General features: G+C 36.5%; 1 protein-coding gene across 1 annotated transcript in view; it reads right to left on the bottom strand.

The window, feature by feature from the left end:
• The window catches only part of RPAP2 (RNA polymerase II associated protein 2), a 78,147-nt gene that overhangs the window by 42,736 nt on the left and 8,275 nt on the right, over positions 1-27,136 (bottom strand). Inside the window, exons 6-9 of the mRNA XM_037501397.2 lie at positions 24,954-25,042; positions 10,001-10,036; positions 7,098-8,022; positions 2,580-2,662 (exon numbers count right to left, since the gene is read on the bottom strand). Coding sequence (XP_037357294.1) covers positions 2,580-2,662; positions 7,098-8,022; positions 10,001-10,036; positions 24,954-25,042 — 1,133 coding nt within the window. The remainder of the gene's footprint in view (positions 1-2,579; positions 2,663-7,097; positions 8,023-10,000; positions 10,037-24,953; positions 25,043-27,136) is intronic.

Raw genomic sequence — 27,136 nt, 5'->3', positions numbered from 1 at the left:
TATTCAAATGTTTCAAAATAGAATAGTAATAATAACCTCATACATCTTTTTAAAAAGATTTATTTATTTATATAAGCACAAGGTACAGTCAGAAGCATGGGAGGGTGAGAGAATTCACCAGAGCCAGAGCGGAGAACAGAACAGGCAGACCGAGGAAACACACTGCTGAGGGGAGCAGCGGGCATGGCAGGAGAGGTCTGCGCGTCATGTGGGATCCTCGCTGGTAGCCGGGTATTGAACCGGTGCTACAGAGGCCGCAGGCAGCCTTGCAGCCCAGCACTCAACCACTGCGCCACCAGGGGAAGGCCCTCATATATCTATTTCTATATTCAACTGCTAATATTTTGCTATATTTACTTCATTTTTCTTCCTTCCTCCCCTTTCCAGTTATATTTTAAAGTAAATCCCTGACTTGTTATTTGATCCCTATTTCTTTATATATCTCTAAATGCAATAGTTATTTTCTTATATAACCTCAATAAAATTACCCCCTAACCAAATTAATAACTTCTTAATACCATCTAATGCCCAGTATGTATTTCATTCTTTTCTTTTTCAAATTTTTTTATTTATGCATATGAGAACTGGGGTACAGGCCAGAGGTGTGGGAGGTGAAAGGATTCACCAGAGTCGGGAACAGAACAGGCAGACTGACTGAAATACACTGTTAAGGGGAGCAGCAGGTGAGTCAGGAGAGGTCTGCTGTACCATGTGGGTAGCTCCCTGGCTGGGGATTGAACTTGTGCTGCAGCAGCTGCAGACAGCTTCACAGGTTGCGTCTTAACCCTTCGTGCCACCAGGGAGGCCCCATATTTCATTTTCTTTCTCTAAAATATCTTTTTACAATTGGTTTGTTCCTACCAGAAATCAAAAAAAGATATTACTTTTTATAATCAATTAGGTGTTACTTTTATAATGAGAAAAAACTCAACTGTCTTCATAAACCAACTAACCAAAATTATCCTGGTACCGTGGTAATTATTTTGTTTTCATTATTTTTATGCTTTTTAGGAATCTGAGGTTATTATACTTCTTTTCAAATTTATTACAACTCTTTTCTTACACTAATATCAACAATTAGGTTTGTTAGCAGAGTTCTTTTGGCCTTTTTTTTTTTTTTTAATAGAGGCATGTTATATTTATTTATTTATTTGTTTGTTTTTTGTTTGTACATGCACTGGGTACAGTCAGAAGCGCGGGAGGGTGAGAGAATCCACCAGAGCCAGAGTGGGGAGCAGAGCAGGCAGAAGGACCGAAGTACACTGCTGAGGGGAGCAGCGGGCGGCAGGAGAGGTCTGCGCGCCATGTGGGACCTTCCTCCAGTGGCCGGGGAGCAGCTGGGGATCGAACCGGCGCCCGCGGGCAGCTTCGCAACCTAGCGCTCAACCGCTGCGCCACCGGGGAGGCCCCCTTTTGGCCTTTTGTTACAAAGTCAAGAAGGAACAGAAATCCTTCAATGACATGACTATGTAGTTTTAAATTTAAAACTGGGTACTTGCATTAGCTGAGAAGCCTAGAAAACTATTTTCACATAAATCCCTGTCTACTGACTACATACCAGTATAGACAATCCATTCCAACTTTCAAAATCTGAGCAACTAAAACAAGCATGGATCTCTTCTTGTCCCATGAATCAGAGAGAAGATGATTTATACTGTGTTCTACACTAATATTTAAGAGAAACAAATGTAAAGCATGAGGAGCAGATAAAAGGCAAAATAGTATTTACTCTGTATTAAGAGTCCAACAAATAATAGGCACTCATTAAATATGAACTTAAGCATTTATTTAATATATAAAAGAGAAGTAAAATATTCTGACTTTCAGAAAACATATTTTAATTTTTGAACTATTACAAAATTAAAACCTCTCTATATGCACAACATCTTAAACAATGACTGAAAACACCTTCCTATCTTTACTGCTAAAGAGCGAAAATGCAAGTTGAAAAGTTCAAGACAGCTCTCACACCCTCATAAAAAAGATTTTCAACCCCCTTTTGAAAGAGAAACCAAGATTGCAATTTTTAAATGTCATTTATGACTGAGCTAATTACAAGAACAACAATTTCCACCACGGGAAGCTTAAAAGTGAAGTGCAAAGTTGAGTTTAACAAAAATCAAGTTGCTGAGTCTGACATGTGTTTGTGAATATGCATGTAAAGTGGGTGAATTGACCATTAAAACTTTACCAAGTTTTATTCACATAATTCACATATGAAACTAATGTGACACATTTACCGCAAGTCATTATTTAAATGGGTTTAGTTTTGATATTTTTTAATTTATTTCACTGATTATTTTTTCCCTGATTAAGTAGAAGTGAGGTACTTTGGTTTTCTACTCCCATATTTTCTATTTTCCTCTTTATTATGTGTCGGTGTCCTCTACATAAAACAAAAGATATTCCTTGGACAATATCCTTAAATGTCTAAATTTCTCAGGTGAAGAAATTCATGTAAACTTTTCAATTATTTTCAAACTGTTCAAAATTCAAGGACAATACGTATAAATTATGAACCCATAAATGCTAAGTTAATTTAAAAATATTGTAAAAGTAGAATAATGATTTATACTTACACTTTACTCAATTTTTCAAGTACGATGCGTTTTCTGATCTGGTTCTGAGAACTTGAGTCTATCAGTGGAAAGGTGGGATCATGCTGAATCACATTTTTAAACAAAGCAAAAAGAATAATAAATTTACATTCTTTCTTTGACAAGAATAATAAACATTAAAATACAAAAGTTTACAGATGTGGCACATCAGAATAAAAACCAGTCTTGAGAAACAAGATTTAAATTGGAATATGAGCTCAGTCATTAGGTTGATGTGAACTTGATCATCTGTCCTTTCTTGAGTGTTTTACCTTCATAGTAAGGAGACTAATACCTTCTTTATTAAGTGAGAACACAAGTGTAGTACAGAACTTCGTAAACTTCTAAATGCTATACAAATGTAGGTAACTCAAGGATTAATACTAGCATATACTATGACTATATTAAGGGAAATTCCAATTCTAGAAATGGGAGGCAAGGTAACTCAAGCCACCTCTCCTGCTGGAAATAAAAAAGCTGGGGAAAAAAACACATTTGTTTAAAAGCAGTAAGAACTGTGACCTGAGATTCTGAAGAAGGTTACTCTAGAGAAGGTACTGACTAATTCTAGAAGAGGCAATTTAGATACTGAGAACCCCAGCATTATTTTTTAATAAACACTCAAGTTTGGGGCATGCCAAGAAGGAAAGGGTATTGGCAACTCTCTCCCAAGCTGAGACCAGATCTTAGAATGACCATACAAAGGCTGCCTCTTATAGGGGGACTGAAGACCAGTTTCAAAATCACCTGAATCCCAGATTGGGCTAATTGATTTGGTACTGCTACAAATTATCTGTGAGAAGCAAACATAAATCCATACTAAAGGAATATAACATCAGCCTAGGTCTCAAGTTATCTCTGTAATTTTTAATATACAATGTTTGCAATATCATAATAAAACAATAAAAAACAAGACGTATGATAAAAATCTGAAACAGTAGCCCATAGAAATCAGCCTCTACGGGAATCCAGATAATGAAGCCATCAGCTTTATTTAAAATAACTATGCTGAATGTATTCAGGAAAAAATGACAAAATTGAGAATTTCAATAGAGAACTAAAAATCCTAGACTGATTTTGCAATAAAACAAAAAAATCTCAGAACTGAAAAATATATTATTTAAAAGTAGGAAATCAATGTACAGTTTTTATAAAATAGTAGAAATGAATATTGGCTTGGCAAATATCCAGAAATTTGCACACAACTTTCAGCAACCCCACTCCCACATATAATGCAAAACACAAAAGAAAATACAAGACTAAGAAGTCACAATGAAAACGAGAGCTATAGCTGTAACTGGAGTACCAGAAAGAGAGGAAAGACTTGGAAAGAAGCAACATCTGAAGAAATAACTGAGAAAACTCCAAAAATAATGAAATATCAAGTCACACACTTAAGTATTACAACAGCCAAAAGAATACTACAAACATAATCACATTTAGGCAAGGCATTAAAATAAAAAAAACTTAAAAGTATCTAAAGGAAGAAAACATTATTTTCAAAGCAACAGCAATGAGAGAAATTAATAGAAGTCAAAAGACAAGAAATATTTTCATTGGGCTAAAAGAAAACTGTTAATTTAAAATATCCAGGAAAACACCTTTCAAAAGTCAAGAGTTTTCTCACAAAAAATGAGAATATTCACCAATGAACCGGCACTAATGAAAATGGAAGATATTCTTCACACCCAAAGCAAATCTTCCCAGGTGGGAAAATGGATGCAAGGAGGAATGAAAAACAATGAAAGAGAAATTAATTGGATAAATCCAAGTGAATACTAACTATAAATAATTGTGTAGGATTTAAAATAGAGAGAATAAAAATATATAAGGTTACATAAGTCAAGAGGGGTTAGATGGAGTTAAAGCTTCTAAGGTACTAATTATCCGGAAAGCAGTAAAAATATATGACAAAAAAGCAACTTTTAATCTTTAAGTTAACCATTTAACAACATTGTAATGTTAATAATAAATTATTGAATGTATAAAAACCAGCTAATAGAGGGCTAAAAATGAAGTAATATTTGATGCAAAGAAAGCAAAAAAGGAGAGAAAAAACACAAAGGAATATGGGAGACATGAAAAACAGCAAAATGGTAGATTTAAAATATATCAATTAGATGTTAAATGTAAATAAATTCTACACACACACACACACACACACACACACAAAACAACAAATTTTATCAGCACAGAAAACAAATAAGCAATCTTTGAAAATACTAATGAGTGTCAGCAACACAGACTGTAATGGGGGGAGAGGTAAATCAATGGAGAAAGAAGTAACTCCACAATGATAAAGAAGTTTGATCTACCAGAAAGATATAACATTTGTATCCAATAACACCTCAAAATATTAAAAGTTAAATTCACAAATCTAATATAATCAAATTCATAATTATGGTGAGATTCTGACCACCTCTCCCATCTAACTAATGGAATGAGCAAACCACCTCCCAAAGAAAACCCAATAGTGTTTTCCAAACTTTAATTGCACCTATTACCCCAGACACACTATAAACACTATATACAAAAATGACTACACTATAAACAAAAATCAACCCCAGATGAATTACAGATATAAATATGAAAGTAAAACAACATAGCTTCTAGAACATGAAATAATCTGGGCTAAGCAAAGATTTCTTAAAGAAGTCATGAAAGGGAATAATTAATAAAATGGATTCAAGATACCATTAATGAGAATGAAAAGAGCAAGACTCAGAGGGAAGATGATTTGCAATATATATAGCTAATCATGGGCTTGAATCCTGAAAACATAAATCAATAAGAAATCAAAAAGAAAGAAAATCCCCATATAATCCAATTAACAGAAAAAGATTTGACTAGGTACTTCATAAAAGACACTGCCCATATGATTAATAAGCAAACAGTTCAATTCGTTAATCATCAGAGAAATGTATTATAGCCAAAGAGCATTATCACCAGAATGATAAAAAGTAACAAAGTAAAGTACTGATGTGGAGTAATGGAAACTGATACAGTGGTAGTGGAATATGAACTGGCAGAACCATTTTGGAAAAATGTTTAGCATTATCTATGATAGCTGCATATATGCATACATAATGAACCAGAAATTCCAGTCCAAAATACATAGCCAAATGAAATGCATGCATATTAGAAAAGAAACATATAGAAGAAAGTTCATGACAACAGAGTTCGTAACAGCCTCAAACTAAAAATAGCCCAAGTGCTCATTAACATAAATTGTGGTATATTTATGTAAAGGAATACTATTCAGTGAATGAACTACTGCTATATGCAATATAAATTACTTCCAAATATGATGTTACATGAAATAAATTGGAAATCAAATAAATTGCAAATCCACATATATGCTCATAGTTCAAAGGTGGCAAATCTTGTCTATAAATTTTGGAATGAGGTAATGATTAGGAAGAGAAAAATTTGAGGTTTCCAGTTTACTCAAATTTCTGGGCCTGGTCAGGGATTATAGAAATTCATTCATTTGTTATTCAATGAGCTATAAATTGCTATATATGTTATGTAAGGTGGGAAGAGTCAAATCTTAGGGATTATGGTTTATAAGCACAAAAATGACAAAACAAATGATGTACTCTCTTGATAAATCTTCAAATGTATTTTTAAATTTTGAGCCACACTTCCTCAGAAATCTTTAGTAACAAAGATTTGTGGTAAAAACGACGTTATCAGCTACTCCTCTTCACACCAAATGACTTCATTTCCCAGACTACACATCAACCAAAAACGGGTGCTAGAAATACTGAAACTCCCTAAATCTCAGTGGCAGACACTCAATGTCTTCGTACAACTAAGTACCAATAATGCCAGGCGCTGGAATAAATGTTTTACATTATCTGTAAACCTCACAACAATGAGCAAGCGAAGCTATTTATAGTACCATTTACATGTGAGCAATTAGACTCGAGACTAACTTTTCATACATCTAGTCAATGAGAGCAGACATTCAAAGCTAGATATGTTATGATATGCTCTTTCCCTTTTCTCCTAGGTTCGTTATTTCTTAATAAGTCCCCTTTACTATATTATTGTCATTTATATTTTAAATAGTCAAATATTTTATTACGCAGTTAGCAAATCTACTATACACAGTTCCATTGGAAATAAAATAAAGATATATATCCCATGTAGAGATCTGAAAGGATATACATCAACAAAGAAAAATAGACCTTTTCAGAGAATCTAGGTGGTATATACAGTACTAGATTTTAAACTGTCCCATGATTATAGACTATTTCTACAGTAGAGAAAAATGTTATACATTTATGAAATTTTTCTGGGGGCAAACTTCAACTTATCTTGAAAATAGTAATCCCAATACTAGAGATGACATTTTAAACCTCAAGACTGAATGACTAAAGCAAGCTGAAAATTTAACAATTAAGTCTTTGGGATTTCTCTTCCTGCTCTAAGATTTACTATTGTGAGTATTCCATATATTAGCAGCATGGAAAACTCATTAACACTAAGACATACCTCTTCTGATTCTTGTGATTTGGTGTTTTCTTCATTCAGTACATATCGTCCTCTATAAAACTCCCTGATCCTCAGATTTAATGTTTCAGTTTCTTTTTTCAAGTTTTCATAACTTGGCAATGGTTTAATGGCTGTATCGGAGGCTTTAAAAGGCAAAGACTCATCCAAGCTGTTCTGAGATTCCTTCAAGGCAGGGGAATGACTCTCGAAGTCAGAGTTTACATCATCTTCATCATTAACCAGAGGGGCAGAAGAGGGTGCCAGACACACAGAAGCATAATTTTGGCCATGCAAAAACCTCAAAGTTTCTTCTGTCTTCCACTCAATCAAAGTCTCCTGCATGGCTTTAAGTAAGTTTTTCTTTGCAACTTCAGGACACACCTGCACTGAACTCGAAGTTGACCTAGAAACTTGATTTGATCTGGCAAATTTCCTTTTAAAATGCTCAGCACTTTTCTTACTTATACCTACTAGTGTTATTTTTGAACTATTGCATTTATTTTCAGAAATTTCTGAAGCTTCTAGTTTTTCTTGCAAAAGACTATGTGAAGAAATCTGAGTATTTACTTTCTGCAAGGGAAGTTCATAAGCAGTCGCTTTCTCTGGACTGTCTAATCTGCAATTATCTAACTGCTCAGTGACACCTACTACTGTCTGTTCTTTGTCTTCACATTTGGAGTTAGCTTTTTGACCAGCTTTCTTTTTCATTATCCCTTTTTTGTGCAGCTGTGGTCTTATACCCATTGTATTTAGTCTGTTTCCTGGTAGAATGGAAGAAACAAAATCTTGCTCATTATCACTGTTACTATCACTATGAGTGCTAGAAGAACTAGAATCATAATGCTTCACAAAATGGCCAGGATTGTCAATATCTGATGTATCAATGGCCTTAGTGCGTAACTGTACTTCTTCTCCAGAATGGCCACTGTAAAAAGAAGGAAAAAAAAAAAACTGTAACAGAAAAGCAAAATATCTTAGAATATTTGTATTTCTTAACTTTTTCAAGGTAGAAATTTGTATTCCCCTAAACAATAAACATGGACACACATACACACACACACACTCTCTCTCTCTCTCCCTCTCTCTGAGGACTACAGTTTTGTAATTTCTCTATATTTTATTTGAAATAGTTCGTCCCATTTTCTTTTTCCCCAACTATTTTGAAAGTTTCAAAAGAGTATAGGAAAAAGAAAAAAATGGTAATTCTATTGAATTATTTTGGTTTTTGCTTGGTCTATTTCTGTGGCTAGTTTACATATCCTTTCTGAAAAAAAGGTTTTCTTTTGAAAATCTCATTACTGGCTTCTCAAAAAACTGTATTACGGGAACTCTGTTTAGGTTTTGAAAGATAAAAAGAGATGTTTAAATATTTCCAACTGTGGTTGATAGTTAAACAGAAAATTCCATAAATGGAATAAAAAACATGAAAAAGTAAAAAAAAATGAAAAAGTCATAGCAGAAAAGACAGTTGGCAAATCAACAATTATAAGTGAAAAATGTTTACATTTGAAAACTCAGAGTTACGACAGAATGCTAATAAAAATATTTTTGTCTTTGATTATGTTCCTTTAATTTTCAGATAAGATTTTTAAAAAGTTAATTATGAAAGAGTGTAAGCAAAAAGTAGACTTCACTTTATTTACAAAATGAGATAGACAAGAATAGGTGTGTAGTTACTCTTAAGCAAATACACATAACCAGAACTTTTAAAGATCAGGATGAGCAGGATTCTGGGTCAAGCAGCACATGATGGGGTGATGATGAAAGGGAATATGCAAACTGCTTTATGTGCAATTTTTCTGTAAAACTGAAACTGCTTCCCCAAAAGCCAACTAAATTAAAAAAAAAATTCAAAAATAAAGCGATGCTGCCTTCCCTACAGTCCCAAAAAGGGCAGCATGTTGGGGGTGGGGAGGAAGAACATAAAAGAAGAAAATCAGGGGTCTCCCTAGTGGTCTAAGGGTTAAGTCTCAGCGCCATCACCATGAAGGCCTGAGTTTGATCCCTGGCCTAGGAGATAGTCCACATATGGTGCAACAGAACTCTCCTATTTTGCCCACTGCTCTTCTCAGCCATGTATTTCAGTAGATCCACCTATTCTACTCTCCCAAATAAATAAATCTTTAAAAGCTTTAAAAAAAAGAAAAACAAAGAGTAAAAACTAAGGTTGTACATGGGAATGGAGAAAAGATGGTAAGTTTATTAAGTATTAGATGTCATTTTTTAGTTAAGAATCTAGTTTTAATAGCTATGGGACTATCATTTGTCTCTGAAGTAAGTATATTTTCAAGAAAATTAGAACAATTAAACTTTCATATACTTTGAAGCTACAAAGTATATACATATATATCAATAAATAATCTCTCACTTATGCTCAATGCCATGTAACTGACGTAGTAACCAGCAAATTTATTCTGGAAGAGAAAAGGGTATGTTTCGAGAGATGGTTGTGGTTGGGTAAGCAACATAAGTTTAGGGGGAAAAAATCACAACTTGGGATTTCATTAGTGCTTCAGACAGGCTTTCAAATAAATGGTACTACATTACTTTGAAATCCTGTAAAATAGACTACAAAAACCTTTCAACAAATGTAATTGGCATAATACAGTTGACAAAGAGGGACAGTATTATCAGATAGAAGCTGTGTTTGTATCATATTTCAACACATTCAATTAGACTTTCTTGGTAGGAACAGCTGTACATAAATCATACAGATAAAACCATCATCTTACCATCACAAAAGAAAAAGCTGTACAAGGCAAATATTTCTTTGTGTGGGCTAGAATGGGCACTTACATAATGCATCAGCACAGGAAGTTCAAGAGCTCATACCACCTGGTTTACTTTTAATGTGTACATTAACATGAATATATGGAAGGTAAGTGATACTGATTCAACCATACCTTTGTCCTTCCTGTAGCAACTGAAAATCAGGATGTCTGTGACAAAAACATAAAAAAGAAAGCTGAAGGCAACTGATATGTAAAATGCTTCCAAGTGTTTACTATAACTATTTTGGATAGAAATATAATTTAAAGGAAGTAGTTCCTACTAAGATTTTTTAAGAAAAAAATTAAAGGGCAAAGCATTGTGAAACTCATCCACAAGCAATCTGGATTAATCTCGTTTATCAAAAATTTACTCATTTTAGGGCCTCTCCGGTAGCACAAGGGTTAAGACTCAGCACTATACAAATATATATATATTTAAAGATTTATTTATGTATACAAGAACTGGGGTACAGGCCTGAGATGTGGGTGGTGATTCACCGGAGACAGAGTGGGGAACAGAACAGGTAGAGTGACTGAAATACATTGCTGATGGGAGCAGCAGGTGAGTCAGGAGAGGTCTGCTGCGCCATGTGGGTTGCTCCCTGGCCGGGGATTGAATTCGTGCTGCAGCAGCTGCAGATAGCTTCATAGGTTGCATCTTAACCCTTTGTGCCACCAGAGAGTCCCTAAGTCTCAGCACTATAAAACTAGCACCAGCCATTGTGGCATGGCATGAGTTTGATTTCCGGCCAGGGAGGTGTCTCACATGACAAAGCAGACCTCTCCTGTCTCGCCCACTGCTCCCCTCAGTAGTGTATTTCAATAGATCCACCTGTTGTGTGCCCTACTCTGTCTCTGGTGAATCCCCTGCACCTCTGGCCTAGACCCCAGTTCTTGTATGCATAAATAATTTTTAAAAAAATTTACTAATTTTATATTCTACAAGTCTAATAATTCTCCCTGACTAACCTTACTAAAGCAAATCACTCCTTTCTCTAAATCCCAGAGTTGTCATTGTCTCTACAATGAATATATATTAATCAGGTATTCCCTCTACGACTTAATATTAGAATTAATATCTAAACATCTTAGTTTTCATAGTTTGAGTCTGATTTCTTAACTATTGAGACAAATTCCTTGAAGGCAGAGATTATATGCTATGATTCACTTGTATTTCCTTTATATTGTGATTAGAATTTTTGCTCTAATTTCTGAGCAAGCTGTTTTATTGTATAGATATGAAGTATGAGAGTTGTTTCTACAATTCTCTGCTCTGTACAACTCTAAGTTGTTTCTACAACTCTCTGCTATGCATACCAGAAATAACCTGGTTGGGAGTCATGGACGTTAAAAGGAGGAGGGAAAGCTCTTAGAAAGCCAAATATAAAGAGGAACAAACAGCAAATGAAATCAAGAAGACAAGAAAATTGTAAAACAGTTGTGAAGTGGCTCATATAAAGCACCTTCTCAAGACTACAAAACAGAAAAAAAAAGTAAATAAAATGGAGTATTCCATGTTCATGGATAGGAAGACTGAATAGTGTTAAAATGTCAGTTCTTCTCAACTTCATAGTTTCTATTCAATCCCAATCAAAATCCCAGCAAATCATTTTGTGGATATTGAAAAGTTGATTCTAAAGTTTTTAGAGAGAGGCAAAAGACCCAAAATAGCAAACACAGTATTGAAGGAGCAGAACAAAGTCAGAGTGTAACAGGGTGGTCCCCAGGAAAGGGGGAGGTTCCAGGTTCCCTACCCCACCCAAGGGAGGGTGGAGCTAAGCAGGGAGAGAAGCAGCTGCAGAGGAGACTGAGGAAGGAAGGAAGCAGGATGGAGAGCCAGGAGGAGACCTGGAGGAGGCACATGGAATGGAGAGACATGTGAAGAAACTGTGCTTGCCTTTTGGTTGTGGACTGGATGACACAGATGTGGGTGAGACCTGTGGGGAGGTGTGAATGGCAGCTTTTATCTTGATTTTGATTTTGCTCTTTTCCTTCTGGGCTTGTCTGGTTGTTTCTGACCCTTTTCTGTGGGTCCCCACTGGAAGATGCTTTAGACTTGTGGCAGGCTTTGGGGCCTTGCTCTGGGCCAATCCCATATGGATGGACTTTTACCCACGAGGGGACGGGTAACTTTGGGTGCTTCATTTAGAAACTAGATTCTTTGCCTTTCCTGTATTGTTTCCTAGTTGTATTGAAGTTCCTTCCCATTAAAGTCTCATACGTTTTGTGTTGATGCGGTGGATGGCAGAACCCATTTAGAACAGGCAGGTTTGCGGGGTTTGGGCTGCCCCTCTCCCTGCCCTGCAACAAGAGGACTAGCACTTTCTGACTTTAAGACTTACTATAAAGTTACGGTAATTAAAATATTGTATAGTGGCACTGGAAAGAACAGACTGACAGATCAATGGAATATGATAGAGAGCCCAGAAACAGACCTACATGAATATAATCAACTGATCTCTGACAAGGAGCAAAGGTAACTCATGGAAAAAATAGTGCTGGAACAACTAAACATCAACATGCAAAAATATCAATTTAGATACAGACCCTACATTCTTCGGAAAAACTAATTTTAAATGGATCAAACCTAAATGGAAAATGGAAAAATATAAAACTCCTAGACGATAACAGAGGAGGAAACCTAGATGACTTTGTAGCTGTAACACCAAAGGCAAGATCAATGAAAGAACTACTAAGTTGGACTTCAATAAAAATAAAAATTTCTGCTCTGAGATACTGTCCTCTTGACAGTAAAAGGATAAAAGGATAAGGCACAGATTAAGAGAAAATATTTACAAAAGACATATCTGATAAAGGATTGTTATATGAACTATTAAAATTCAACAATTAAAAAGCAACTCAAGGGCCTTCCCAGTGGCGCAGCGGTTGAGCGCTGGGTTGCGAAGCTGCCCGCAGCCTCTGCAGCGCTGGTTCGATCCCCGGCTGCTCCCCGGCCACCGGAGGAGGGTCCCACATGGCGCGCAGACCTCTCCTGCTGCCCGCTGCTCCCCTCAGCAGTGTACTTCAGTCCTTCTGCCTGCTCTGCTCCCCGCTCTGGCTCTGGTGAATTCTCTCACCCTCCTGCACTTCTGACTGTACCCAGTGCTTGTAAAAATAAATAAATCTTTAAAAAATAAAAAAATAAAAAGCAACTCAAAAAATAAGCCAAAAACTTGAACACATATATCACCAAAGATATAACACGTTGTTAAAACAATGAGATACCACCCTACAACTCTTAGAATAGCCCAACTCCAGACCACTGACAAATGATCTGAGTATGTCCACCCAACATTTATTTGCTATATCAAAATTTCCAATACATTAAGATAATAACAGGAGGTAGGGCCTCCTTTGGAGATGATTAGGTCCTCATGAGTGGAATTAGTACCCTTATAAAAGAGACCCCTTTCCAGTCTACAAAGTAAAAGTTACAGTTAGAAGTCTATAATCCAGAAGAGGATCCTAATCATAAAAGCACCCTAATCTCAGACTCCCAGTCTCCATAATTGCAAGAAAGAAATTCTAATTGTTGATTAGCCACCCAGTTAGTGGTATTTTGCTACAGCAGAATAAGACATGGGTCAAAGACTTTGACACCTCACCGAAGAAAATATACTGGTGGCAAATGAGCATATGAAAAGATGTTCTACCTCATATGCCATCAAAGAAATGCAAATTGAAACAATGAAACACCTTTGAAACTATATACTTATCAGATTGGCCAAAATCCAGAACACTGACATCACCAAATATTGGTGAGGGTATTGAGCAACAGGGATTCTCATTCATTGTTTGTGTGAGCACTAAACGGCACAGCCAGGTTTAGTGGACAGGTTGATGATTTCTTACAGGAGGACAGGTTGATGATTTCTTACAAAACATAAATTTATGTCTGATGATTTCTTACAAAACATAAATTGACCACATAATGTAGAATTGTGCTCCATGGTATTTATTCAAAGGTGCTGAAAAACTTATGCCCACAGAAAAACCTGCATGTGGATGTTTGTAGCAACTCTATTAATAACAGCAAAAACTTGGAAGGACCCAAGATGTCTGGAAATGGTAAAACTTGGAAGGAACCGAAAGTCTAGAAATGGTAAAACTATGGTGACAGGAAAAAGATCAGGAGTTGTGGGGGTGGGAAATAACTTGAGTACAGAAGGCTTTTAACGCTATAAAACTGTTCTGTATAATACAGTAATGCTAGATGCAAATCATTATCATTTTATCTAACCCCACAGAACATACCAAGAGTGAACCTTAATGTAAACTTTGGACTTTCGATGATGCATTAATGGGGGCTATTCAATTAAAACAAATGCACCATTTTGGTGGGAGGTGTCGATGATGGGGGAGGTTATGCATGTGTGGGGGCAGGAAATACGCAGGAAATGTTTTCCTCTCCATTTTGTTGCAAATCTAAAATTGCTTCAAAAAAATAAAATGTATTAATAAATTTAAAAAGTAAATATAAGGAACCAGGTATGCCCTAAAGAGAAGCTAAGGCACTGAACACAAATCCTTATTCAAAGAGCAAAACAGGGCTGCAGTAAAGACGATGATGTTGCAAAAAATTTTCAATTTTAAAAAGTCAAGCTAAATGGACAGATGAAACCAGTAATGAGTTATGACATTTAAAGGCTGTCAAAAATACCTGAAATGCAAATATTTTTCTATATAATTAAATATCACTGTGCCAACCATATATAACTACTACCTACATTTCATCTTTTGTTCAGTCTCAAGCACAGGTGGCACTGCAGTGTGAACTCTCTTGCCAATCCTCTTACTTGTGGGAGGCACTGTTAACTGATTTAAGGCATTCTTTCCCATTAAAGTCTTTCTCAATATCATATATCAGGAGGCATATCAATATACCAGTATTTGCCATGCTAACTTTAAAAATTCCCCTGTTGTTTCAGTTTCAGGAATTTCCAAGACCAACAAATTATTTTGCAGGAAAAGACAAAATAAGGTAATGGGCAGTGAGTTGCATGAGAGCAAAATTTTAACCATTTCTTTTCCTCTTTTTTTAGTCCTTCAGTTCATCAAGGCATATCCTTTCTCAATAATCCAAATTATTCTGTTTACCCTACTCCTTCTCACTCACTAAAATTCTAGTCATACATGCTACCTTGCTTTGCTGTTGCTCAAAGAAAACAAATGACACTGCCTGGCTTGGTGATTAGTCTTGATTGTTCCAAGGGATATTTATAACTCCCACTAAGAGCTTTTTTGGCCTAAATAATTGCTTACTTTTACAACAGTGTTTTATCTTGTTGACTACTTTCAACTCTACCACTTCCATTTGTAGTTCTCCTAAACCACATCCTCACCTAAGTTTTCCTGGCTAAAATAATTCAGTGCCATGCTGCTAATATTTGGGTCTACACCAGGATCTGAGTAACACTGTACAGAAGGAAGTATGTGTAGATATGTGAATCTCAGCTGGATTCTTACACTCAATGGTTAACCCACAGAGTATGTACTGTGATTCAACAAATTCTTTCAAAAATATAATTCTGAACCATTACAATATATGTGTGGACTATGCTGGGTATATTAAATAATAGAAACAACAGGTTCCTATTCTCAAGGATCATACTATGTAGTATAAGAAAAACGTGTGTTCCGAGAGTTTTACAAACATTAATCTTCATAAATATGATGCAGTTACTATATGACCCCATGTTAAAGACAAAGCACTTGAATACTCAGAGTTAAGTAAATTGCTGAAAGTCACCCAGCTACTAAGTAGAAAAGCCAGTAATTAAATCAAGACAATATGGTTCATAAGAACTACACTGTTGCATCACATAATGCAAAATTATGTGGTAGGTACCGTGAGAGAGCGCTGCTACTAGAAATTAGAGAAGCTGAGCAATGAAGAAAAGCTTCAGATTCAATTGGACCTTTTCACCCTTTCCTTCCTTTCCTTGTAAGGTCTCTTAAAAGAAATTTGCATTTGTCGTTTTTCAATTCCATATCTCCTGTTCAGTTATCAACCCTCTGCCTCCTGCAATCTGTATGCATTACACTCAACTGAAATGGCTCTTGCTAACATCACCAGTTACCAAAGGACTGATAACTTAATGGATGTTTTTCAAGAGTTCTTATTTTTCCTTATTAAAGAAGAAAAAAATAATCAGGATGAAAAGAGAACCTGAAAGAGGAATAAAATAGGAATAAATCATGGAGCAAGGCCTTGATGAGAGGATGGAATCAGCAACATAGAGGGTATTATTATTATTAGCAATGGGGAAGCAAAGAAATGGGAGAACATATGAGAAAAAATATGTTAAAGGAGACTGCTGGATGCCCTTAATCATTTCAGTTAAGAAAGTTAAATTACCTACTACAAATCTGGTTCAAAGAGAAAAGAAGGTCTGAACATACCAGGCAATAAGAAGCAAAGAAAAAAACTCCATGAGCATACAGTTGAGCCTAGACAGAATGAACTGGAACAGGGTCAAAGAAGCACAGAGAGCACACGCTGCAGTGCCAGACAGATTTGGGTTTATATCCCAGGTATCCCTTTCATACCATACACACACACTTGCCAAGTTTTCTCAGTGGGTAACTCACACTAAACCTAAGTCTGAGCCTTACTTCCATTGTCCATGAATTGGTAAAATATTTTCCCAGGGGGGGTGGCACAGTGGTTGAGCACTGGGCTGCAAAGCTGCCTGCAGCCTCTGCAGTGCCAGTTCGATCGCCAGCTACTGCTGGCGAGGATCCCACATGGTGCACAGACCTCTCCTATCTCACCCACTGTTCCCCTCAGTAGTGTATTTTGTCAGTCTACCTATTCTGTTCCCCGCTCTGGCTCTGGTAAATTCTCTCACCCTCCTGCACTTCTGACTGTACCCAGTGCTTGTATAAATAAATAAATAAATAAATCTTAAAAAAAAGTATTTTCCCAGGGATGCTGTGGAGACTGGCTTAAATGAAAGTTTACCTAATATGCTAATGGTCTCATCTGACAACTTTACCCAATAATATGAGCAAAAGCACAGGAAAGAAAAGAAAAAGACAAGGATGGGACGGTGAATATGGTAGAAGATATGGAAGAAAAACACCAGGACCTAACAAAAGACACCGGTGAAGGACCTATACAAAGAAAGTTATACAACACTGTTAAAAGAAATAGAAGACGACACAAAGAAATGGAAAGATATCTCTTGCTCATGGATTGGAAGAATTAACATTATTTTTTTGAAGATTTATTTTTATTTATACAAGAGCTAGAGTACAGGCCAGAGTTGTGAGAGGGTGAAAGGATTCACCAGAGACAGAGTGGGGAGCAGAATAGGCAGACTGACCGAAGGTACTGCTGAGGGGAGCAGTGGGCGAGACAGGCAAGGTCTGCCTCGCCATGTGGGATTCTCCCTGGCCAGCCGGGAAACAAACAAGCGCTGCGGAGGCTGAGGACAGCTTCACAGCACGGCGCTTAACCCGCTGCGCCACTGGAGTGGATGAGAATTAACATTATTAAAATGGCCATCCTACCAAAAGCAATATACAGATTCAACGCTATTCCAATAAAAATCTCAATGATGTTCTTCGAAGAACCAGAACAAATACTAATGAAATTCATATGGAACCACAAAAAAATCACGAATAGCCAAAGGCCTACTGATGAAAACAAAAGAGAAAGGAGGTATCACACTTTTAAACTTCGAGCTATACTATAAAGCCATAATAATTAAAACAGTTTGGTATTGGAACAAAAACAGACACACAGACCAATGGAACCGAACAGAGAGCCCAGAAATAAAGCCACACTTATATGGACGACTAATCTTTGACAAAGGAGCAAAGAATATGAAATGGAACATGGACAGTTTGTTCAATAAATGGTGCTGGGAAAACTAGACCATCACATGAAAAAAAATGAAACTAGACCAATACCTCTCACCATGCACAAAAAAATCAACTCAAAAATGGATAAAAGACCTGGATATAAGACCTGAAACCATAAGATATATAGAAGAAAATATAGGTAAATCACTACAAAGCATACATCTCAGTAACATCTTTTTTTTTAAAAGATTTATTTATTTATTTATTTATATAAGCACTGGGGTACAGTCAGAAGCGTGGGAGGGTGAAAGAATTCACCAGAGCCAGAGCAGGGAGCAGAACAAGCAGACTGATGAAGTACACTGCTGAGGGGAGCAGTGGGCAGCAGGAGAGGTCTGCCCGGCAAGGCTACGGGCAGCTTCACAACCCAGCCCTCAACCGCTGTACCACCAGGGGAGGCCCATCAGTAACATCTTTAAACACTCATCACTCAAAGCAAAGAAAGTCAAGGAAAAACACCTGGGATTACATCAAACTGAAAAGCTTCTGTACAGCAAGAGACATTAACCAAAACAGAGAGACACCCCACTGATTGGGAAAAAATTTTTGCACTCCATACAACTGATAAGGGACTGAACACAAAGATATACAAAGAACTCACACAATTCAACAAAAACAAAGTAAACAATCCAGTCAAGAAATGGGCAGAAGAACTAAAAAGGAAATGCAACAGGCATATGAAAAAATGTTCAACATCCCTTATCATCAGGGAAATGCAAATCAAAACCACATTGAGATACCACCTTACACCAGTAAGAATGGCACATATTAAAAAAACTAGCAACAATAAATGTTGGCGAGGATGTGGTGAAAAAGGAACTCTGCTACATTGCTGGTAGGAGTGCAAACTGGTCCAACCACTATGGAAAGCTGTCTGGAGGTTCCGCAGTCTACTAAAAATGGAGCTACCATATGACCCAGCAGTTCCACTCCTAGGGATCTACCCAAAGAACATAAAAACATTGATTCAAAAGACCACTTATATCCCTGTGTTTATTGCAGCACTATTCACAGTAAGTAAAACCTGGAAACAACCCAAATGCCCAAAAATAGATGACTGGACAAAGAAGATGTGGTACATATACACAATGGAATATTATTAAGCAATCAAAAAAGAAACTCATGCCATTCTCAGCAACATGGATAGAGCTAGAAGGAATTATGCTTGGTGAAATAAGCCAAAAGGAAAAAGAAAAATATCAGATGGTTTCACTTATAGCAGGAATAAAGGGGAACCAAATAAGACATCAGTGTAAAAAAATAACAGTACAAAACACAACAAAGCAAAAACGGACAATTATAAATCACAGAAATACTGCAGGGGAGGAAGAGAGGGGTCAGAGGGAGGAAGGGAGGAGCACAGGGGACTGAGGTGATGGTGCACTGGGGAAGGAAACTCTATGGGGACTACACCTGAGGGGTGGGGGGGGAGCTAATATTGTTTAAAAATGAATGATGTAAAAAAATTTAAAAAAGAGAAAGAAAAAAAAAGACTGGTATTGTTTAAGAGAACAATACTGTAATTTCTGAATGCAGACTTAAGAAAACAAATTTAATGAGGGTCTGCAAATCTAGACTAGAGCTAAGGTGGAGACAGGAGGTCAAAATGAGGTCACAAAGCACACTCAGGAGTAACAACTGTAGATGAGATAGAGGCTGTGGTCAGAGACGGGAAGCTCTTAAAGATCTTGGAGGTAGAATAGTTCCAAATAAGAATGAAGTTCAAATATAACTCAGTCAAGGAGTAATCAAAATGTTAGCATTATTCTAAGTCTTGAATACAATCCAAGGCAGTTTTGTGAGAAATCTGCTGCTGAACAACTTGAAGTTTTTGAGAAAAACACAGACATAAAAAGAAAATTGAATCTCTAAAGAAGGCAAAAGGTGGCCTCCCTGGTGGCACAAGGAATTAAGACGCAATCTATGAAGCTGTCTGCAGCTACTGCAGCACGAGTTCGATCCCTGGCAAGGGAGCTACATACATAGCGCAGCAGACCTCTCCTGACTCGCCCGCTGCTCCCCCCAGGAGTGTATTTCACAATCTGCCTGTCTGCTCCCCACTCTGGTGAATCCTCTCACCCCCCACACCTCTGGCCTGTACTGCAGTTCTTGTATGCATAAATAAATAAATCTTAAAAAAAGAAGGCAAGAGGAAAATAAGAATATATATTAAGCGTCTACTATGTGCAAAGTGGGCTTTTGTGATAATAAACACCTAACATAAAATTTACCATCTAAGCCATCTCAAATAACTTATTTTTACGGTGAGGAAACTGACACCGAAAAGTCAACTGACTTCCTAAGGTCACTACAGCTAGCAAGCATAAATTTATGATTTGAACTTAGGTCTGTCAAAGCCCAAGCCCTTTCATGGACTCCCTGGTGGCCCAGACTTATCTCAGCACTATCACCGCTATGGCCCGAGTTCGATCCCCACCAGGGAGCTGATCCACATACAGCGCAGCAGACCTCTCCTGTCTCACTCGCTGCTCCCCTCAGCAGTGTAGCTCAGTAGATCTACCTGTTTTGCTTCCTACTTTGTCTCTAGTTAATCCTCTCTCTCTCTCTCTCTCACACGCGCGCATACACACACACACACACACACACACAGCTCTGGCCTACACCCCAGTTCATCTACATGAAAAGAAAAAAAAAAAAAAAAAAACAAAGTCTAAGTGATTTGTACAACATACTGTCTTCTAATTAAAGATCAAAAAAGCTGTGAGAGGTCTCTCTGGTGGCCTAGGGGTTAAGTATCAGCACTATTACCATGATGGCCCACCATGACAGCCCACATTCTCTCTCCAGCTAGGGAAGATAACCCACAAGGCATAGCAGACCTCTCTTGTCTCACCTGCTGCTCCCCTTGGCAGTGTATTTCAGTAAATGCCTGCTTTGATCCCCACTCTGTCTCTGGTGAATCCTCTCACTCCCTCTCCTCCCCCCACCACATACACACCTCTGGCCTACACCCCAGATCTTCTATGCAAAAAACAACAACAAAAAAAACGCTGAGGACACCACCTTTGCTTAACCTTCTCCTAGGAAAAATCAATATACTTTAGGGCCTCCCTGGTGGCGCAGCGGTTGAGCGCTGGATTGCGAAGCTGCCTGCAGCCTTTGCAGCGCTGCTTCGATCCCAGGCTACTGGGCGAGGGTCCCACATGGTGCGCAGACCTCTCCTGCCGCCCACTGCTCCCCTCAGCAGTGTACTTCCATCAGTCTGCCTGCTCTTCTCCCCGCTCTAGCTCTGGTGAATTCTCTCACCTTCCCGTGCTTCTGACTCTACCCAGTGCTTGTATAAATAAATAAATCTTTATAAATAAAATAAAATGAGACACTTGGTTTTTTAAAGAAAAAAATCAATATACTTTACAAGTTACTGTTTTTCTCTCCTTTGCTTCATTTTTCTGATTTTAAGTAAAGGTGGTAATGGAAAACTACACTGAATACTGTCTCTACATATTTTATGAGTGACCTGAATACCCTCCCTGATTCCCAATCTATGAAATGGAGATTGGTACCTGACACTAAAACAAACTAGATTTGAGTTTAATAAGGTATTAATTGAAAGGGTCAATACAAACTACAGTTTCTTTTTGCTATGTGCTGTTTGAGAAAGGATAAGGCACTAAGTTATGTTGTTCTTTATTTTCTATGCTTCCTTAAGTGAAATTCAAAAGCTTTTTGTATTTAAAAATGCCATAACTCTACTCTATTTTGCATTTCCTTCAAAGTTGATATTGCCCTAGTGATAATCCTCAATTTGAGATAAACTCAATTTTAAGAACAAAAGTTATCAGTTTCTGTTCCTTTTCTCCTTAATAAACTTTTTTCTCTAAACAAACAAACAAAAAAGGTAATCACTTTAGTTAAAACATAACTTCAAACTGGTTCTTCACATTTTCATTAAAATAGGTTATTAATTGTAGCGTTAGCAAAATAACATGCCAAAAAACATGTCTAAGTGTGCATGTACATATGAGTATGCTCATATATATATTGCTTAGAGCAAGTGATATGTAAACTAACACTAAACAACAGACTACAATTACCCTTGTGATAGAAATTTTTCAAATATAATTTAAGGCATATATAACATATCCTGCTTCATAAAGTTTTTATTCTGTATAACAAGCAACTGAGGTGACTGTTCAGGAAGAGGTTATAGAAGTTGTTCTGCAGAGGTTTTTGGCTTCCGCACCTCTGAGATTATACTGCTTATTGCCAAGAAGCATGTGTGAAAATCCCCTACTCTGGGCCACATGATGGCGCTTTTAGCTCTGTCAGCATTAACCATTCACCTCAATTTGATCTTTTAAATCATAGTTTTGATTTTAACATTTGTCCTTCCTTCTTGTTGAACTCCTGATTTTGTAGGTTACAAATTCATGAAAACTCTCCTCCTTCAAAGACTTCTTGGAGTTTACAGCCAACCAGCAGGATTTATAAATACAACTATGTGACTATCGAAATGAACACAGTCTCAGCAACAAAACTATATGTGGTCTGTTTCTGGTTACCAAATGGGGGAAAAATTTCGAACTCACAAGATGAGAAACATCATAATGTGTCACGATCCAGGCCATGTAGGTCAATGATTTTTTCTGATAGGACACCAGCTATTTTTTCACGCCTTAATAAAAACGAGGGACTAGAAAACCGTTGAGGCCTTTTCTTGACTCTAAAGCTTTGACAGGTGTATGGAGGCAGAATTCATGAACCTGTCTAAGCCTTTCTTAAATATACGTATTTATATATATTTAATGATGTAGTGAGTTTGCTGTGGTGTAACTTTAAGGGATACAATAGGTTTTAGTATTTTCAGAACAGGGTGAATAAATTTATGTCATTCTCATAACATTAAAAGACCAAACTGAACCAAATTCAATATTCTATTTTCAAATGATGTGTAAGATCACCTGAAGATGTCAACTTCAAGTGGTTCCACACATATTATAAAACATTTCTGGCTTTTCATAATTTAAAAACTTTGATCTGATCTTTTATCAGCCTCTACCTTACTAAAAAGTTCAAATTATTTGAGTCAGTAACTTTTCTCTTAAATTCTTATGTGAAGCAGCCTTCCCTATAAGGTATTTAAATTTCCCTAGTTTTATACTAACAATATTAATTTTCATCATATTTATAAATAAACATTCCCTTATCTAGAAAACTTTCACTATAGTAGCTGACTTAGAACTGAAAAACATTAGAACTAAAAGGAACTAAGAAGTTAAACGCAATTTTATACTCTACAAAAAAGGAAAAAAGGAAACTGAGTTTTATTATGGATAACAAATTTTCCTATAGTAAAACAACTAAAAGCTGAGTTAGAACCAACAATAGTGTTCTTAAAATTGCAAATTGGAACTAACCTATTCAGTGGGCTACTATCAGCACTAAGGAAGAAAAAAAAAAGTAGAAAATATTTGAGGTTTTTCATGTAGTGAGGATATGATTATTTCATAAAAACTCTTGTTTCAGTTACATATATGTTCGGACCATAATGTGAAATGCATTTATACAGTGGTCAAACTGTTTAGAAGTCACTGCAATAAAACATCTAATTCTATGAGTGGATTTTAAAATTCTTATTTTAAAACTGTGATTATTAAAATTATAATGATGCAATTTATTACTTATTATGACTCACTTTAAGCTAATAAAAATTTCTGCATTAAATAAATACTAATTGTGATTTTTTTCCCTTAAAAGATAGGTTCTGAATGTTATATCCCATAGCATATGTGAACAAACTTTATTTTAATCATCACATTTCTGTAGCATTTATATGAGCAACAGCTAGACAAGTTTTTTTTAAAAGAACACTGAATTCTAGAATTGTGTTTAGTATGTTAAACAAAATAATTCTTTGCGGAAAAACAGTGCCCTCTAGTGGATTCATGAAATAAAGCGACACTCCTCAAGGAATTAATGAATCCACTAGAGGTTTTGAAGCAGATAGGAGGATTAGCTAAATGAGAGTGCTAAATTTAAGCAGAGAAGCTATCTTTGGGAGCAAAGTTAAGGATAACTTTAGAAAGTACGGTTTAACAAAAAGGAATGGAATATGTTGCTGTTGGAGGGCTGAGGAGGCTATGGGCAGGTCCAGTGAAATAGGAGAAGAAAGTGATAGTTTAAAAAGTGCTGTCAGTTTCCCACTCACTTTCAACAATACTAAAATCTTTTGTCCTCTACACAAGAAAGTCAGACAGGTTGGCAGAGAAATGATGAGCAATTCAGTCTTCATTAAGCTTGATTCCATTAACAAAGACCAGTGGGTAGTATGTTTTAACATATTCTCAACTACACAGGATGGATCAAGCAGCTAAAGGTATAATCAGCAAAGGTAGTCATCGGTACAGTCAATGCTAGTTGAACCTACAGTAGTCATTTTACCTTATTTATTAGGTAAAACTGCTAAGGATTTTTAAATGCAAACATCTTAAGTTAACTTACATCTCACTAAACTTACATCACTAGATTTATTCAGCACAGATCCTATCTAACCACAAATAATACTGCCTTGCGTTATTAATATTCTCTACCAAACATGAGTTATTTGGGACATCTCATTAATTTAAGCCTTTGGAACTTTCAGATAATACAAATCAAATATAATTTTGTTACTTATACCATTTGCCCTTCAACAATAAATTTTCTCTCAAACTCAACAAACAGTAAAATGTTTTAAATATTTAAACATTTCCCAAGGAATTCCCACAAACTTTTTTTTTACTAAAAGTGACACTAAATTGGCTTTAACTTCATAAGATTTTGTATTGGTTTTTAATAATGATTAAATGAATTAGTAACCTAAACTTTTTAACTTAGTACATAGTTTCCTAAAACTAAATGAGTTTAGTTGGATTACAAGATCCTGCATCTTCTGAAAAAAAAAAAAAAAAAAAAAAAAAGTAACATTCTTACTCCAAGATTATTAATAGCATTAACTCCTGGCATAGTAGGAAGCCAGAGATAATGTTCAGGCTTTGTGATTAAAGCTAAAACAGCAAACAAGATTTGTATGAATTTCTGATTCAAAGTATAAAATCCCCAGTAGTTACAATAAAAAAATTACCATTTCCCCACAATTACATCGTATAAGTGGTAACATTCTACAGAAAACGAGGCCTGCTCTCTGCAGATCTCAAAAAGCCGAAAGAAATAATTAGAATACATGAACAAAGGTACACATAATAAAATAAGTTACCTTTCTTCTTCTCGAACCCATACTGGAGTTTCAGGAATTTGTGCTTCAAAAAATTTAGATGCTTTATAACAAAAATTGCTGCAAAAACACTGAAAAGAACATTTTAAAATTAGCAAAATTTTTTTTCTTATTGTGAAACATTAACTAATGTACAGGAGAGAATGAGAAACATAAATACGTAGTTCAGAAGGTAAAAATAAAAATCAAGAGGGCCTCCCTGGTGGCACAAAGGGTTAAAACACAGCACTATGAAGCTTTCTGAAGCCATTGCAGCATGAGTTCAATACCCAGCCAGGGAGCTACCCACATAGTGCAGCAGACCTCTCCTGACTTGCCTGTTGCTCCCCTTAGCAGTGTATTTCCATCAATCTCTCTGTTCTGTTCCCCACTCTGTCTCTGGGGAATCCTCTCACGCCCCCCCAAACCTCTGGCCTGTACCCCAGTTCTTGTATGTATAAATAAAATCTTTAAAAATAAGTAAATAAAAACCAAGGAATATACCAGCCAAGGTTAAAAAAAAATAGAATATCTTTGAAGCCCTCCTCATTCCCCAGAGGTAACCACTGTCATAAATTTTGTTACTCATTCCCTTGCTTTCCTTTACTTACGCTACCAATATATACATACCCTCATAAAATATCAGTTTTGCCTAATTTAAACTTAGTCTAAACAGAATCACATTGTTATGTATTCTTGTTTTCTTATGTTTCACAGAACATAATTCATTCATACAGCCACAGCTTATTCACTGTGTATCATATTCCAAAGTATAAATATTCACTGTTATATTGTTTATAGAGAACTGAACTGTTTGTAATTTTCTATTATCACTGCAATGTCATTATGACTCCCCCCCACATAAATTGGGGTAAGATACACAAAATTCACCACTTCAACCATTAAGTGCAAAGTTTATTATTCAAGTACATTTGCACTGTATACAACCATCATCACCATCCACTTTCAGAACTTTTATCCTTTTGCAAAAGCAAACTATATGCAATTATTAAGCCATAAGTTCCCATTTCTGCTTCCTCTGTCAACCACCACTCTACCTTCTGTCTCTATGAATCTGACCACTCAAGCTACCCCATCTCAGTGGAAATCATCTAATTGTCCTTTTGTGTTCACTTATTTCACTTAGCATAATGTATTTACAGTTCAACCAGTGGTGTACCATTTGTCAGAATTTCCTTATTTTTTCAGACTGAGCAATAATCCTTTTTATGTATTTACCATTATCTTGTTTATACAATTGGGAAAATATATAGAGATATGTACTTGTGCACATGGGCAAGGATTTCCTTAGATGATATAGCAAAGAATAGAAAGGACTAATCATAAAAAAAAAATGCAAATTTGACTTTAGTAGATAACGTCAAACATTTCAATTTTCATTTGACCAGCAATATAAAGAGTTCTTAAGGGCCTCCCTGGTGGGGGTAGTGGTTAAGTCTCAGCACTATCACTGCTATGGCTTGTGTTCGATCCCAGCCAGGGAACTAACCCATATGGTGCAGCAGACCTCTCCTGTCTCGCCCACGGCTCCCCACAGCGGTGTATTTCAGCAGATCCTCCTGTTCTGCTCCTCACTCTGTCTCTGGTGAATCCTCTCACTCCAGCCCCCACACCTCAAGCTTACATCCCAGTTCTTCTATGCATAAATCTTTTAAGATTTATTTATTTATGCATACAAGAACTGGTGTACAAGCCAGAGGTGTGTGGGGTGAGAGGACTCATCAGAGACAGTGGGGAAGAGAATAGGCAGATCCACTGAAATACACTTCTGAAGGGAGCAGCGGGCGAGTCATGAGAGGTCTGCTGTGCTATGTGTGTAGCTCACTTGCCGGGAATCGAACTCATGCCGCAGGGGCTGCGGACAGCCCCACAGGCTATGTCTTAACCCCTTGCACCACTAGAGAGGCCCTAAATCTTTAAGAAGAAATACACACACACACACACACACACACACACACACACACACACTTTCAAATCTTTGTTAATTTGGGGGCTGTGAAAACATAATTCAATGTATTTTTTTATTTGCTATTTCCCTGACTACTGATAAGGTTGAACATGTTCACTGGCCATTTAAATCCTTCTATAACATTTTTCTATTAGGGTGTTTTTTTTTTTCATATAGAGCATATATTTTGATTATAAATCTGTGCTCACATATATAT

This window comes from Talpa occidentalis, unplaced genomic scaffold (genome assembly GCF_014898055.3).
Source record: "Talpa occidentalis isolate TD23 unplaced genomic scaffold, MPIMG_talOcc4v2.1 talOcc4.9, whole genome shotgun sequence".
NCBI lineage: Eukaryota > Metazoa > Chordata > Mammalia > Eulipotyphla > Talpidae > Talpa > Talpa occidentalis.
This window is presented reverse-complemented; position numbering and strand designations above follow the sequence as displayed.